Here is a 16,499-nt window from a genome sequence, read left to right on the forward strand (position 1 = left end):
GAGAGATGCGTGGCTGAGGGGGAGCTCAGTCGCTAACGATGACCCTCGATACCGGGCAACCTCGAGGTGTATTTTGCCTTGTTCCGGCAAGCGGGGCTCTGCTGGAAACTGACCACATTTTTCCCTAGCTTCTCGTGGGATTTGTATGGAGAACGAAAACAAAAAAACTGAAGGTACCCTGGAAGACCTATGCCAGGAACTAATGCCCCTGATGGTAGGTGCGGAAAACTCTGCCCAAACATCGGAGCAAGCCATGGAGGGAGTGGAGAGCGCCGACACGGCTGAAAGGAGCGATACTCATTGCCCAAACAACCCAACGGAGGCTCCCAACCCTGAGACGCGTAAGTCCGTCAAGAAATTGACGGGCTCTGCGAAGGGCCGCTACAAAGCTCTTAGAGGACTAGGATTAGCGAACGAGGAAGCGCTACAACTGTCCGCAAAGAGCTTTGCGGAACTTAAGAAAATGGGGTACAAGTTCGGGCCCACACATTCCAGACCCGAGCCAAAACCGGCCAAACGGCCGCGCTCGGAGGAGACGTCGCCGCAGGGTAACATGTGTAAGAACCCAAGGGTGACTGTGACCCCCCCAACTCAACCCCAACCTTCACAACCTTACAACGAGGTCCTCAGCCAAGTCCGAGTCGGAATCAAGGATTCCAAGCCGATGAGTGTCGCGCAATTGGAGTCTCTCTGCAACAACATCTTGCTAAAGATTGCGACTCTGGAGATGGACGAGGGACCGAAGTTCAAAGGTTACGCTTACAAGCCAGGCTGGTTACTCATCACCTGTAGTGACCAAAGATCAAAAGCCTGGCTTGAACAAATAACACCTTCCCTAAAACCATGGCCGGAAGCCAACCTCGGGGTCATCCCTGAAAATGAGCTTCCCAAGCCGAACATAGGGATGGTGTTCATTCCAGAGATAGACGACTCCAAGGTAAAGCAGTCGCTATCTCTACTCTATGCACAGAATCAGGGGCTGTACACAGAGTACTGGAAGATTCTCCACACCAAAGTTGAGAAGAGCGGGGTTATGGTAACCCTGTCTCTAGACGACTTGTCTGTGGAGAATCTACAGAAAAAGGGCCTAAAGGCAAACTTAGGTTTCCGGGAGGTCCAGTTTCGGCTAAAGGGCCAACCAAAGACCCAACAGTCCGAAACTCAACCTACCCAAGACCCGCCACCGCAGGCTGCAAACCCTACCCCACCCACCACCTTATCCCAAAAGCCTGCCCGAAAGGTGCCTTCTGGTCCAAAACGGGCGGCTCCCTCAACCTCCAATCCCACTCCAGGACCATCGGGCATGCAGCGGTTTCTCGCCAACCGGGGAGGCTACAGGGGCAATAACCGCCCAAGGGGTAGTGGGGACCAAAGACGCCACCAAGGGCACACCAGTGCCCAGCGCGGTGCCAAGTAAAGATGACGCTCTAGAGGGTAGGGGGGTGAGGTTCCTGCAGGCCAATTTACACCACGCCATAGCGGCCACAGCAGTCGTGGAAAAACTTTTTGGCGAAAATGGCCTGGACATCGCCCTCATACAAGAACCATGGATCAACACTAAGTCCATGGCATCAGGACTGAACAGAGCAGGAAAGGTACTGATCTACGAAAAAGGTGCCAAACCGAGAGCCTGCATCGTATTTAACAAAAATATTAACTTCTTGCCTGTTACAGAACTATGCAGTGAAGACCAAGTAGCTGCCTACGTCGATCTCAAAGGGAGAGGAGCACTCAAGGTAATAGTCTGCTCCGCCTACCTGCCCGGAGAGAAGCAAGATCCCACAGAAGAACTGACTAAAGTGCTGGAGTACGCTCAAGCACAAAAGGCGGAACTTATTGTGGGATGTGACGCCAACGCCCACCACACCATCTGGGGGAGCACTGGAATCAACAAAAGGGGTGAGTTACTATCCCAATTCATCTTTACCAATTGTCTGCACTTGTTGAATAAGGGCAATACGCCCACCTTCGTAACTAGAGCTAGGCAAGAAGTATTAGATATTACCCTCGCTACTGGAAAGGCGGCAAGCTGCCTAGCCGACTGGCGTGTCAGCAGCGAAAATTCAATGTCGGACCACAGACATATTTTGTTCAGTGTTAAAGGCTCTCTAGATAGGGAACCACTTACGCGTAGAAATCCAAAAGAAACGTCATGGGAAGCCTATAAGGCTGACCTCGAAAAACGTCTAAAGGATGTCCCAAAATATGTCAAAACACCAGACTCTCTCAACATGGCAGTTAATTTAATATCTGAAGGCATAAGTAGGGCCTACGAACAAAGCTGTCCGCTGAAAGAGTCAAAAACTACTAACACAACGACGTGGTGGAACAAAAGGCTAGAAAACCTCCGTAGGTCTACACGTCGCATATTCAATCACTCGACCACACCGAATGAGTGGGGAAGGTATGGTAGAGCGTTGACTGAATATAATAAACAAATCAGGAAGGCAAAAAGAAGGTCATGGAGAAGGTTCTGCGAAGAGATTGCCCAAACTCACAAAGGAGCGAGAATTCACAAAATACTCTCCAAGACACCAACCAACTATCTCGGTCTCCTCAAAAGACCAGATGGCACATTTACGAACACAGAAGAGGAAACTCTGGACTTGCTCAGAGGCACCCACTTCCCCGGTTCGTATTCAACCAGTAATACACAGCGTTGCGCCCAAAGGAATCCTCAAATCCACAGGGCAAGCAATATCGACTGGAATTTGGCAACTAACATCTTTAGACCAAACAAAATTAAATGGGCATTGGAAAAATTTAAACCATTTAAATCAGCGGGAGAAGATGGAGTGTTTCCGGCGCTTTTACAGCAAGGACAGGAGCTCCTCCTCCCGCATCTGGCCAGAATATTCCGAGCAAGTTTCGCGTGGGGAATTATACCAGATAAATGGACTCGGGTCAAGGTACGATTTATACCGAAAGCAGGGAAAAAGGACTACTCACAGCCTAAATCCTTCAGACCTATCAGTCTAACATCGTTCCTACTAAAAACGATGGAAAGAATAGTCGATCAGCACATTAGAGGCAAATACCTGGTGGAAAGACCACTAAGCGTAAATCAACATGCTTACCAAAAGGGAAAATCTACGGAGACTGCCCTACTCGACCTGGTTGACAAGGTGCAGAAAACCCTAGAGGACAAGCAAACCGCTCTATGTGCGTTCCTTGATGTAGAGGGTGCTTTCGACAATACGCCCACAGAGACCATACTCAATGGTATGAAATCAAAGGGAGTTGACGAAACCACCACCAGATGGGTACATAACATGCTCTCGAACAGAGTAGCCACTCTGACCCTCAATACTATAGAGCATGAATTTTATACCACAAAAGGGTGCCCACAAGGAGGCGTTCTTTCCCCTCTATTATGGACCCTAGCAGTGGACCAACTTCTTGCGATTATGTCAGGCCAAGACTATGACACACAAGGATATGCCGACGACCTTGTAGTCATTATCAAAGGCCCTTGCCTCCACACGATATCCAACCTAATGCAAGGAGCTCTAAACACAATATTCAAATGGTGTAAAGAAAATGACTTGTCCATTAATCCGAGCAAGACTGTGATAGTACCATTCACAAGGAAACGAAAGCTCGGAAAACTCACAGAACCAAAACTTAATGGACAAATAATACCGTTCTCAGACGAGGTCAAGTACCTAGGGGTCACTTTTGACCAAAAGTTAACTTGGAACCCTCACCTGAGAAATATTACACAAAAAGCAAAAATGGCCATGTGGTCATGCTGTCGAATGGCAGGAGCAAGATGGGGCATAAGACCCAAAATTGCTATGTGGCTATACACAGCGGTAGTGAGGCCCATTATTACCTACGCCTCCGCAGTCTGGTGTAACAAAACCAGCCAAAAGACGGCAATAGAAACTCTAAACAGCCTGCAACGCACGGCTTGTTTAACAGCAACAGGTGCCTTCTCCTCGACACCGGGGGCGGCCCTAGACGCACTGCTAGACATTATACCACTCCACTTGCAAATGCAAAAGGAGGCCAAACAGTGCGTCTATAGAATATGCACGCTAAACAGGCCGAAATGGCGCTCTCAAGCATTAACCAAACTAAAGGCCTGGGTTTTTGCAAATAGAACCCTTAGCATGCCCACGGATGACACGCATACAGAATGTCATTTTACTAAACTGTACACAGTAGAAATTCCTCCTAGAGACAAATGGATTAACGACCAAATGTACGTCGAAGAGGGAAGCCATATTTGGTACACTGATGGTTCCAAGAAAGGCAGTGATATAGGATGTGGGATCTATGGTGAGAGACCTAAGTTCAGTGCTAGCGTCAGCATGGGCACACAGGCCTCAATCTTCCAGGCAGAAGTCTACGCCATCAACAAATGTGCGGAGATTAATCTGGATAGAAACCTAAGACACCAACATATCTACATCAACTCAGACAGCCAAGCTGCTCTTCTGGCACTAGAATCCCTGGAGTCAAACTCGAAACTAGTCCAGAACTGTAAAACTAACCTAAATGCACTGGCTAACTCCAACAAAGTCATACTTAGATGGGTACCAGGGCACTCCGACATTATCGGAAACGAAGAAGCGGACGAACTTGCTAGAAAGGGCGCAGACACACCCCTGGTCGGCCCAGAACCGTTCTGTGGAATCACAAAACGGGATGCATATTCTCTGCTCAGCAACTTAGAAAAAACAAGAGCAATCGATTGGTGGAAATTCGTCAAAGGACAAGAACACTCGAAAGCTCTAATCAAAGGGTTCAACAACAAATTTGCTAAGGAGCTCTTAGAGCTCAAAAGACATAAAACCTGCGCGGTGACCAGAATATTGACTGGACACTGTAAGTTGAACAAACACATGTTTCAAATTGGGAAGAAACAAGACGCGACATGCAGGTTCTGCCATGAGTCAGAGGAGACTGCAATGCACATTCTCTGCTCCTGTGGACCACTAATGTCAAAAAGAAGTACCCACTTAGGGCGGCACGTATTGCAACCCTATGAGGTACAGAACATTACGGCCCAAAGAATCTGGAATTTCCTGGATTCAACGGGCATCAGTAATGAACTTTAAAGGGCTGTCACAATAGATCACTACCTGGTCGAAGTGGCACTCAAAGGCCCGAAACCCCAATAATAATAATAAGGTACTTTGACATAGTTCTATGGTTTGCAAGTAGGTCTGCCATCTCGATTTTCGCCAAACCCGGACAAAGATTAAAAAAACCCGGACATTTGGCGTAAAACGCATTTTTTCCCCGGACGAGTCCGAAAATAATATTTAAAAAAAAATGTAGTTTTAATGTGCTTCCTTACATGAAAAGTGTGCGGGTTTTCCCCGGACACTTCTTGACGCCCCTCCCGGACGGCCTCCAAACTAGGACAAATCCGGGAAAACCCAGACGGATGGCAGCCCTATTTGCAAGGAATGCAAGGATTCCATTTAATTTACGAAAAATGTAACTAGGTTCTAACCAAGCTAACTCTATTTTGCAATAACAAAGTGGAAGTGTCACTATAAATGTCAAATTTCTATAAAAATATGTATTTAAAAGTATTACAGTGAAACCTCGTTAACACGAACCGAATGCTAGTACCCTTCCCTTCAAAGCCCAAAAAGTTCGTGGTAGTACTGGTAGGTATTCAAATAACATTTTTATTTATATTAACCGCATTAAGACGAAGCAACCAACGATGATTCCCTTCACAGCAACCCAGTACAAATTCAACTCCCATAAGTCATAACCCGAAACCAGAAATTTGACTTTATAACTCGAAAAAATAGACGTATTCTTATATTACCTCTATACTCGTTTTTAATTGGTATGTATGTGGAAATTATTTATCAACAAACCTCTGTAACTCGAAGAAAACTACCTAAGACCTTACATTTAATACGAAATTTTCATTCATTTTATCTCTGTAACTCAAAACCTCTTTAAGACGAATAAAAACTAATAAGAACTCCCCATGTCCAAACTATAAAACAAAAACTCCTTGCCACGAACTTTTTGTCGTTTTCCTTCAGATTCATGCTAGAGTTAGACCATGCTAAGTTGGACGCATTTGATAGCCCAGACTGTGTAAGTGTTATTTAAACTTCATAATTTCATAGAAGTTTGACGTTTAAGATACTTAACACTTGCAATCTGGGCTTTCAAAATCACTGCCAACTTAACTTGGTCTAACTCTATCGAGGTTCCACTGACATCCAGGCCACGCAGTCAGCTGATGGCGTTAGGTGTCAGATTAAAATAGAATATGTTTATTGTGTCACTAACACACTTTGTCACGTCAAAGTTTGTTTAAGTTGACGACGGTTTGGCCTAGTGGGTAGTGACCCTGCCTATGAAACCGATGGTCCTGGGTTCGAATCCCGGTAAGGGCTTTTATTTGTGTGATGAGCACAGATATATATTTATTCTTGGATGATTGGTGGTTTCTATGTATTTAAGTATTTGTATATTACATATACTCGTATCGTTGGCTGAGTACCCACAACACAAGAGCTTAGTCAATCTGTGTAAGAATGTCCTATAATATTTATTTATTTATTAATTTTAAGTGGGCGCAACTTAGATTGAGCCTACTGTCTCTGCTAGGTAAGTATGTTAAATAAAATAAATAATGTTGTTTAGTTCACAAAGTTTTATTTTTAAGGCAGAAATTCTTACCTTATAGGTACAATCTCGAATTTTAAAAATATGTATACCTAATATTAAACATAGAAACCGAGACTCAACTTAGTCATCGTTTCCGGCAAACAACAATCAGGTTTTGTAAATATGTAAATACTTTTCTTAATTGACAACTATATTAACACAATTTCATTACTTTTCTTATAACAGATATAGTTTCCTTTTCACTTTATTGTGCAGAAATGGAATCACAGAAAGTCCATTAATAACATTTAACTACCCCTTACACAATTTATGGACCGGGAAATAAATTTTGTCAAAAATCTGCTTTTTTTTAGTATTAATTACCCTACAACAATGATAGCATGAAAATCGTGGAAAACAATACACAAAAAAAAATAACCATAACATGTAAAGTTTCACCAAACGAAAAGTATAGATGACTTTTTACTTTTCATATTAATACTAAGTCATAGTCACCTTTCAAGTCTTAATAGGAACAAAAGTGACAATTACAAAAAGTTTGTGTCATTGAAAAATTATTCATAGACAAAGGAATGATTGACATACACAGTGCAACGATATTAACATAGGCCTGCCATATAAAATCGAAGTTTGCCCTTAATAATCTAGTTATCACAAAGCAAAGATACATTGATTGAGAAAGATGCGTCAAATCTAAGACAATTTCGTGCTTCGAATTTGACAGGTAAAGGCGATGGTGCTATACAGCTCTATACATTTTGCGGTAAATCTGACTGTCAAAAGTTGACATTTGACAATTCAGTGACCGAAAAATATATGGCCATCTGTTATGGATGTCAAACTAAGGGCACATTTGTTTCTTAGACTATAGCTCTCTATTACAATCAACCCGCTTTGTCACAAAGCGACCATACAACGCCATCTAGTTTAACTCTGAAACCTGTGCCTCACACTGTCTTATAATTCCATCAACTATGCATCTGGTGAAGCTTTACGTCTTTAGAAAATAAATACGACCAAAAAAATACATATAAGTAAGCAAAGCTTGTGCGTTGATAACTAAAATTTGTATGCACATAAAACTTAATTAGCTGAAATTTCTGTAACAGCACAAGAAAAATAACAATTAGCACAATAAACTTGATATGTAAGAAGGCTTACAACAACCAGAAATATGCAATATCTAGTAAATATACTAACATCATTCCATAAGTTCAATATATAGCACTCAGACAAGTAGTTTTTTTAATGAAAATATGTAACAAATAAATTAAACGTGAGACATGCATGACATTTCCTTGGATGTACTATGCCTTAAAAATAAATATTCAGTTTCTGTACTTATGAGTTATTATTTTTGTAATTTTTTTAAGTGTTACTTAGGATGGTATTCCACCTATCCAATTTCTTGTTCCAATGTGTATATGCAACCCACCTTTTGCTTAATGAGAGAGGGAGATACAATGCACATTAGACAAAGAAATTGGACAAGTGGAATACCATTCTTATATCAGTGACAACTCCTTATCACTACTCATATGTACAAGTACATACCATGTATAAATAGTTACCTTTAAACTACAAAATAATAAGGAAATGGAAATGTGACTGAACACAATATGTTACAATATTTGTTGTGTATACAAGGTGAGTTAATTTATAACTTATTAAAACTCTGTGAAAAACTATTATAATATTAAGAAAATTAGGCTTGTGCGAGTCACATTCAACAAATTCATTGGGATGTATGATCTTTGCTGGAAAGCAATTTACTTGAGCTAGTTGTTTATTATTATTGCACAAGTTCAGTCAAAGTAACATTATTTTTGTTAAACATTCCTTGCTTAACCCATGAGCGCCCACACCAACTTTTGGGTACCCACCATTTTTCAAATGCTAGGTTACAGAGTTAGAGTTACAGTAGAAAATCAAATCAAACACCATACCCCGGGTGTACCCAAGTGGGTACAATGGGCGGTAATGGGTTAAGTTAGTAAGTTTCTCTAAAACATTAATAATCAATTTCTTCAAACTCATTCATCATGTTAACTTAATTATACAAGGGTAACTCTTAAAATTAATTTTAAGATGCTATTGTTACTGTTCTAATATTTTATATTTACCATTCAACTTGGACAGTTGTCCTAACATGAGAACAGTATTAATTAAGTTTTCTGAGTAAATCCGTTGGTTGGTTTCCATTTTCCTTAACTTCTGAACTACATACTTCGAGAAGAATTCTAGATCATTTTCATTTCCTTGGGACCTGCCATCAGAGTCATCACTGCTGTGCTTGCGTTTTGTGCCTTTAGGACTGGTTTGAGTTGTTAATGAACGGGACTTCCTTTTAAACAAATCACTTGATTTGCTTTTAGTTATAGCATCTTGCTCAGTAATTGCTTGGTTTAAGTCCTCGCCAAGATCATTTGCCTCTTCTTCATTAAGATGGATAGTCAAGTCATCAGGCACAGTCACCATTGGTACATGGTTATCAGAGAACAACGGGGAAGGGAGAAATGATACCCGTTTGCGTACCTTCACAGCAGAGTTCTTCGGTTTATCATTTAACCTTTCATGAGATGACACGGCTACTGTGTGCCTGCGATTTGAGCTTTCTTTTTTTGCATCTGGTTTGCGCATACGGTTGAGAGATTGTTTGCTGCTCCAAAAGTTAACTTTGATTTTCTGTTTGGGTTTCTTATCTACTGCTAGATTTTTTACTAAAACTTTTGGAAACATGTATCGAATACCATCATCAGGTTCTACATTTTCTTGTTTCTTGTTTGGCTTTATTGCAGCCTTGTTAGTATTATTAAAGAACTCTGTATTCAGCTTGTACCGCACGGTATCGTCGTCAGACTGGTAGCCATTGCTCCTGGATGCCAATTTAGAAGAACTTTGTTTCATTATGATGCTACTGCTTCAAGGTTTCTTAGAGATGAAATATGTGGTTGTTTATATTAAAAGGTTGTTTAAGTTTTGTGTACCTGAAACATCCAAATAGACATTATTGAAGACACGTTCTGAGTGAAAAGGTTTTCCCGCCCAAATTACGCTAATGAATAAAATTAGCTAAAATTTACAGCGTTTTTAACAGAGAGATTATGACAACTGTTTAATTATCACAAATTAGGAAATTTACACTATTTAGATAAATATATTAATTAGAGCGGGACGTATTAGTGACTAATCAAGCGTTACGATAATATCGTTTGAGGTTATGCAGATAGTCACTGTAAACCAATAAGCGTGTAGATACACGTTACTGACACATTAAAATCAATACTTCGCAATCTTTAGCATTATTTTTCAAAGTATTCCATCTATAAAATGACTCTATCCAACAAAAATATGTCTCGTCATCATACACTTCTCGTATCTGTTAACAATTACATAATCAATATTTTTAATAAAGTAAAACATACCTGGTAATCTCTGCATTCTCATCCAATTAATTCACAATCACTGTATATTCCGATAAAAGCTGAAATATTACAATTTCGTACACAAACACGAGTCCACAGTACATAGATAGCCTTCATGACGCAAAGTAGTTCCAAATTTATCCGCAAGAGGCAGGGTAAACGCGCGGGAAACGTTATGGTTGCGTTCGTAAAAATGTAGGCGCGATGAAGTATTATTAATTACAGATTAAATTGCGTTTGCGTAGGTAGGTAATGCAAAAAATAATATTTTTACAGTACATATGGTGCTACTTTATCGCACTAGTGCGAAAATTAGCATATTACGTTACTGTGTCGAACATTTAAAGGGCCATATGTAGTTAGGTAGGTACTGTAAAACGTTGTACGATACATGTGCGAATAGGTAATTCAAACTCGTGTCGATTTAAAACAATCCCTTCGGTCGTGTTTTAATTTATCGCCACTCGTTTCGAATTTCCTATTTTTCGCACTTGTATCGTAATCTACTATTACAGTATAAGGTGCTACTTTTACGCACTAGTGCGATAATTAGCACTTTATATACGTGCCTATGTCGAAAACTTAAAGGGCCATATGTACTGTTGTACGATACACGTGAGAATAGGTAATCCGCAATTCGTGTCGATTTAAAACTCGCGTAAATTTATCGCCACTCGTTGCGAATTTCCTATTTTTAGCTCTTGTATCGTAATCGTACTATTTTCGTGTGTACCTACTATTCTCCAATATGCTCGGAAATGTTCACCTATTTGTAGCAAAATTAGTAAGGGAAGATCTTCATTAATTTCATTATGGAAAAACTTAAATTTTAAACTCAAAATCATCTTGGTACTAAGAGCCTACCGCCAACAACGAAAAATCGAAAATCGTGATCTGCTTCTCTATCGCTCTTGTGTGTGAGAGAGAGAAAGATAAGGTTTTTTATTTTTCGATGTTGGCGGTAGGCCCTAGAGGGTCTCCGGGCTAGAGCCTGTATAGCTTTATATCATCTTAAAACATAATTATATTGACAAAAAAAATCAATGCAAACAACCTCGTCTATAGCGAGCTACATGCTAAACTGAAATAGGGAGATCAATGTCCTTAGATGTCTCGTTCTTACAAGACTGTTGTGTTGTGTAACAGGCTAATTCGAAGGTGCACTGAAATGAAATCAAACCGATATTTGCATGATATCAGTTGGCTGTGATTCGCGCGGGCGTCTCGCTCGCTTATGCTCCGACTTGCTAATACTTGTTTGTGTTGACAAGACTAGAGAGTTAACTAATATGATTCCATTATCATTCAAATAATATATCGGTTTGATGTCAGTGGATGTAAAGTGGAATAATGTTAATATCATGACGTTATAATAAAAACTAGCCAAGTGCATTTTCTTTATAACTATACCATAGTTTATGTTTCATACATGACATGTTTATTCGTTTTAAAGATATATACCTATAACAAAATAAAATTTATAAGTTAGTGGGTCATACACAGCTGTGTAACTGCTATTAGGTTCACGTCTCTCCTGTAGGCAAACTACATTTTTTAAGTAATAGAAAATGTAACAAAAAGAATGGGGATCCGTTTGAGGCTCTACACATACATGCATAGCGCTGTCTCGCTTGTACATGTCATTGTAAGTCGTTTGTCGCATGTCGTCTGCGGCCAGTGTAACATATTCGGTATCGTGTTCTGATTAGTAAAAACGTAGAATAAAATTTTTTTTGACGGTAATTTTTTTTTTCTATGGGACGTCGTCCAAGTCGGCCAACCCTACATATAAAGGCCAACATTTTTTGGCGTCTACAAAATTTCTACCTATTTATTTAATGTACTTACTTACATGTAGCGATAATTAAATGGCACTAACAATATTGTATGGAATTTTAATACGAAATAAAGTTTTTTTTTTTCTAATCTGAACATGATAGATATCTAATATCCGGACAGGACAATGTATTGTATAGTTCTTATAAAGATCCCCACTATTTTTGTTACATCCTGTATAAAACCAATTTTTCTGCCTTTTCTATTGTGTGATAAAATCATTACTTATATGCTCATAAATGTAGGTATGACCCTTGTACCAAATAATCCCATACAGTATATTATTGTATTTTTTTACCACTGTTCTAGTAAACAAATACACTAGGTACTTGGCCTACTTATAGACACGAACTAGATTACTAACTACTGCGATTTGTGGTTAAAGATTTTTTTATTGATCTCAAAAGAAATATACATTTCACTTAATGACTACTGCGATTTTTTTAAATTCTGTGGCCCTCAAAAAACTGTCAGGCGGCTGTTTCACAACACTGACAAATTATTTATTGCCTGACATTGACAATTCACCGTACACTGCGGGTTGCGTATTCTGATTGTAATAACAGGCTAAAATTTTTTGTGGATTTATTAATGGATAGCCTGGAGTGGCCTGGATATGACCTGTCAGTCTCAAAAGTGACGTTTCCGGTTCAAGACATGTCAAATTCATAGCCTGTTATTACAATCAAATCAAAATGCGCCTCCTGGTCCAACAAGTCGGTCCCTACAATATGTAGCGTCGTTACCTACCCAGATCCAAAGGTATCCTTCCATACCCAGAGGGCCTCTTTCTTGCGGGCATCTTTCTCATTTACTCCAATTAAGGCATAATTAGGGTGACAGAGAAATATGCCAATTTGCGAACTTCGGTGTTCTCGGTAGTCGCCAGAAATATATGACATTGTTAGTGTCAGGTGTCAATTGTCAAGTTGTTAAATAAGCCCCTGGGAGTAAGTACTATAGTTTTTTTGGGTACTTACTATACCTGACGCGGCGAATGTTGACCCCTATGACAATTCCTCCAAGTCGATTTTGGATAGACTTAATTTAAAATATACATATAAAATTGGTTTTTACCGTACCTATTTTTATTAGGTGATTAACAGGTACCTAGTTGGTTTCATTTCTAAACAAAAAAATGTGTTAAAATACCAAAAAAAGTCAAACATTTGTCATCGACAGTTACTCCATATAAAAATGAACTGTCATATGGATCATCATTAGCCGCGTCAAGTACCGATAGGTATAACAGACTATTAAGTTTAAGGAACGGTAAGGATTTTTAAGTTCAAGGAACGGTTCGACAACTTAGGTATATTTCGGCTTTCATTTAAGTATTTTAAGTTCCCGAAGCTGAAGAAATTAAATTATTACGAAAAAGACACTGTCAGTTCAAATTACATCTAATGCCAGTGTTGTATGTATTATATATGTGCACAAAGTATAAAAACATTTTTTTTTAGAAGGAATGAGGCAAAAGTCAATTATCTCGCTATTTCGCGCCTCTTTAACACTCAGCTTAATTATTTATTTTCACTGATGTCGTAATGTCATTTTGTTACGGAATTTCTTTGTAAATTTAATTGTTTTCTCACTAGATGACAAAATGAAATGTAAAACTATACATGATAATTAACTTAAACAATCAATAAATTAATCCGATTATTCGTAATTCCGTATCTTTTAGAGAAATGAAGAGCGTTTTAGGTTATTTTTCATAAATATGCCTGTTGTTGCGGAATAAATAAAGTATGTCTAATAAATCAGTTGGTACCCTTTTTGTATAACCATGTAGTATATGTTGTTATTGAATAAAATATCGTTATATGAAATGTATTGATAGAAAAGTCTTAGTTACGAAAAACTTACCATATGATTCTTCATAGATATCCAGCCCATTTTGGCTCGGAATTTAATTTTTAGTTTATTTTCCGTGGTTGCTGAATATAACTGACGTTAAAGGACGGAAACACGTGTATTATAGATACTGGCGAGTGCTTTGTTATGTACACGGACAGCGTCGCAAGGTTATGTGTGCCTGCGAGATCTCTTCTCAGACTGAATGGGAGGCTGTGCGCAATGCGGCAATCGCACGTACGGAAAATATTAAATGTAATTGTTTTATCATACATTTGTTTACTTAATGGTATTAGTAATATAATTTTAATAAATAAGTCAGCAAAAAAATACATATTAAAAAATATTAAAAAATAACTAAGTTTTTTTTTTTAAATACCTATGGTAGTTTACTGTTTAACACTTACTTACCAGAGTTTGATGGTTGATCTAAATCGAAAACAGCAAGCACTAAAAAAAACTTCCTAACAGCTAAAGCTCCGCAAAAGAACTTTCAAGCACTGAATTAAAAGCGGGAAAAGTTGAAACTATTGATTCAAGCTGCCGGTTTCCTGCACATGTGCAAAAGGCTTTGGCGCTTGCGCTTTCGGCCCGAGCCCAGCAGCCTGTCGGAATGTAAACACTTAGAAGAAAGAGTAGTTGGCCAGCAACGAAATATTTTAGTAGCCGCCTCAGAAGCCTATAGTCTGATGTATATAGGTACTTTGAATGTACATACGGTAGAGTCTGTAGATTAGATGTACCTACAGACAGTGCATACAATATCAATTGTATAAAATGTAGCATTATATGTATTTTCTTATAGTAGATAGAGTAATTTGATAATGGCAATATAAAATATTGCAACATTTCAATTGTATGTACTTTGACGACGTCTGAAATCACGCCCTTAGCTGAAAAGTTGTCTGTTGTCTGGGGTTCCAGTTGGAATCATTATAGGTAGTTCGTGGTTTTTAACTTCATTGACAAAATTTCAAAATATATATTGAGAGCTAAACAGAGAACCAACTCGATTAATATGATGATTGTAAGTAAGACGACAATAGGGTACTTTTCTACTCAAATCGTTTCTTTTTTCAAACGGTCAAAACGATTAGCTCCTATGGAACTTATTTGAAAACTGAACTGTAAAGTCACGTCAAGTCACCATATTTGTTTAGTTCTATCCAACTTATTAAATAGAAATGGTGTCAAAAATATTTGCTCTCTACGTTTTTCCAATAATTATCTTGTGCTTTATTTCGTCCATGGTGTGAAATAATTTATTTTAAACACAGGAAACAACCTTATTGCGCCCAAGTGTAAACCGGAAGCGTTACGCTACTAGTGCTACTACAGCGCTTTAAAAGTTAAATAAATCCTGTGTACTGTTCATTTAAAAATATTATATTTTGATCACTTCCGGCTATCGATTTCAAAGATACTACAGTTATTGCTAGTGCCCAGATGTATGAAGTACTTACTGTAAAGGTTAATGAGACGTGTGTGCAGCTGCAGCAGTGGTTGTCTTGCTTGTGGTTGGACTGCTGAGAACTGTTCCCCGCCGTATGGCCTTAGCTCAAAAAAACCCTCGTGTGATAGGACCTACTTATTAACCTACGATATAAGAAGTGAACTGTGTGATCAGACATTATTTTGGTTGTCACCTAATGATATAATCACCTTAACCTGATAGGTAACAAGTGGTTTTAGCGTAACAAGGCTTGTGATTCCAAGAAAGATTTCATGGGTATGCTGCACCTGTGTTGCATCAACTTTTAATGTTGTATATGCACAGTAGGTAATCAATATCTAATTACTATAAAACCATGTTAATAGCGCACCGCCAACAAACTGTTATGCAGTTTGGTGAAATTTTTGTTACTGTTCATGTATTATGTGTTTTTTTTATAAACAATAAATTAAAAACAAAAAATGTCTATATGTGTTGACAACCCTGCAAAATTCTGTCCGAGAAAACTTCTTTAAATTCTTTTACTACAGCAGCCAGAGCGTGCGCGGGAGAAAATTCCTCTGAAACCACACAGTGCTCGAGGTTTCGGGATTTAGGGTATGAGGATGAACGCCCTTCCGAGAGCAAGCTGTACGATGGTAGAGAGCAGCCGTGGACATTATAAAGTGTAATTATTCTTCCGAGCAGTAACCATTATACTGCGAAACTAATATTCCTCAAGGAAGACTTTTCGCTGGACAATCTACGACGACACAATAAGACAATCATTTGGGGGACAAACTTAAACAGACCAAGCTATGAAATATAAAGGTACTTCCTCAGAAACATATCATACATTTTCGTGAAAATATAAATTTACATGAGTAGATAATTTATTTACCTCGTTTTTAATATTAATTATTAAGGAATAGGACTTACCCGAGCTCTTACTGCAGCTAGATAAAGCTGTGTCGCCCTGTCATATTTATGACCGAGGCGTTAGCGAAGATTATCGTTTTAATGTGTTCTCCTCTACTGGTCGTAATTGTTCTTAACCAATTCTCGTTAAATTTTGGGGCTTGATACTGAGAACTAAGTTTTTTTTGTCGATCCAGGTTTTTAGTATTTTTTTTTAATGCGGATATTGGCATGAGGACTTAAGCATCAATAGGGCCTATGGCGCTTGTGATAACGTTTACATATGTCCTAACGCGTAAGTCCTTGGACCCGGGTATGTCCTTAAACTACATCCAAAAGAGAGGTACGGGCACTGTCAATGTCATCTCGCTTTGTGTGGAAGGGTACAGCACAGCGGATGTCATTCCAGATCGAGC

At 39.0% G+C, this 16,499-nt stretch overlaps 3 protein-coding genes across 7 annotated transcripts in view; 1 reads left to right on the forward strand and 2 right to left on the reverse strand.

The window, feature by feature from the left end:
- LOC133533775 (uncharacterized) overlaps nt 1–16,499 on the reverse strand; it is a 252,001-nt gene that overhangs the window by 52,922 nt on the left and 182,580 nt on the right. The gene's annotated exons all lie outside the window — the stretch shown is intronic.
- On the forward strand, nt 1,566–5,127 carry LOC133533774 (uncharacterized). The gene is made up of 2 exons (XM_061872819.1): nt 1,566–1,882; nt 4,502–5,127. The coding sequence occupies exons 1-2, from the start codon at nt 1,566–1,568 to the stop codon at nt 5,064–5,066; spliced, it is 882 nt and encodes a 293-aa protein (XP_061728803.1). The 3' UTR covers nt 5,067–5,127.
- LOC133533778 (uncharacterized) lies at nt 7,455–9,577 on the reverse strand. Its single transcript, XM_061872828.1, has one exon. It carries the CDS (start codon nt 9,520–9,522, stop codon nt 8,713–8,715), a length of 810 nt encoding a protein of 269 aa, XP_061728812.1. The 5' UTR covers nt 9,523–9,577; the 3' UTR covers nt 7,455–8,712.

Source organism: Cydia pomonella, unplaced genomic scaffold, assembly GCF_033807575.1.
Source record: "Cydia pomonella isolate Wapato2018A unplaced genomic scaffold, ilCydPomo1 PGA_scaffold_203, whole genome shotgun sequence".
NCBI classification, from domain to species: Eukaryota; Metazoa; Arthropoda; class Insecta; order Lepidoptera; family Tortricidae; genus Cydia; species Cydia pomonella.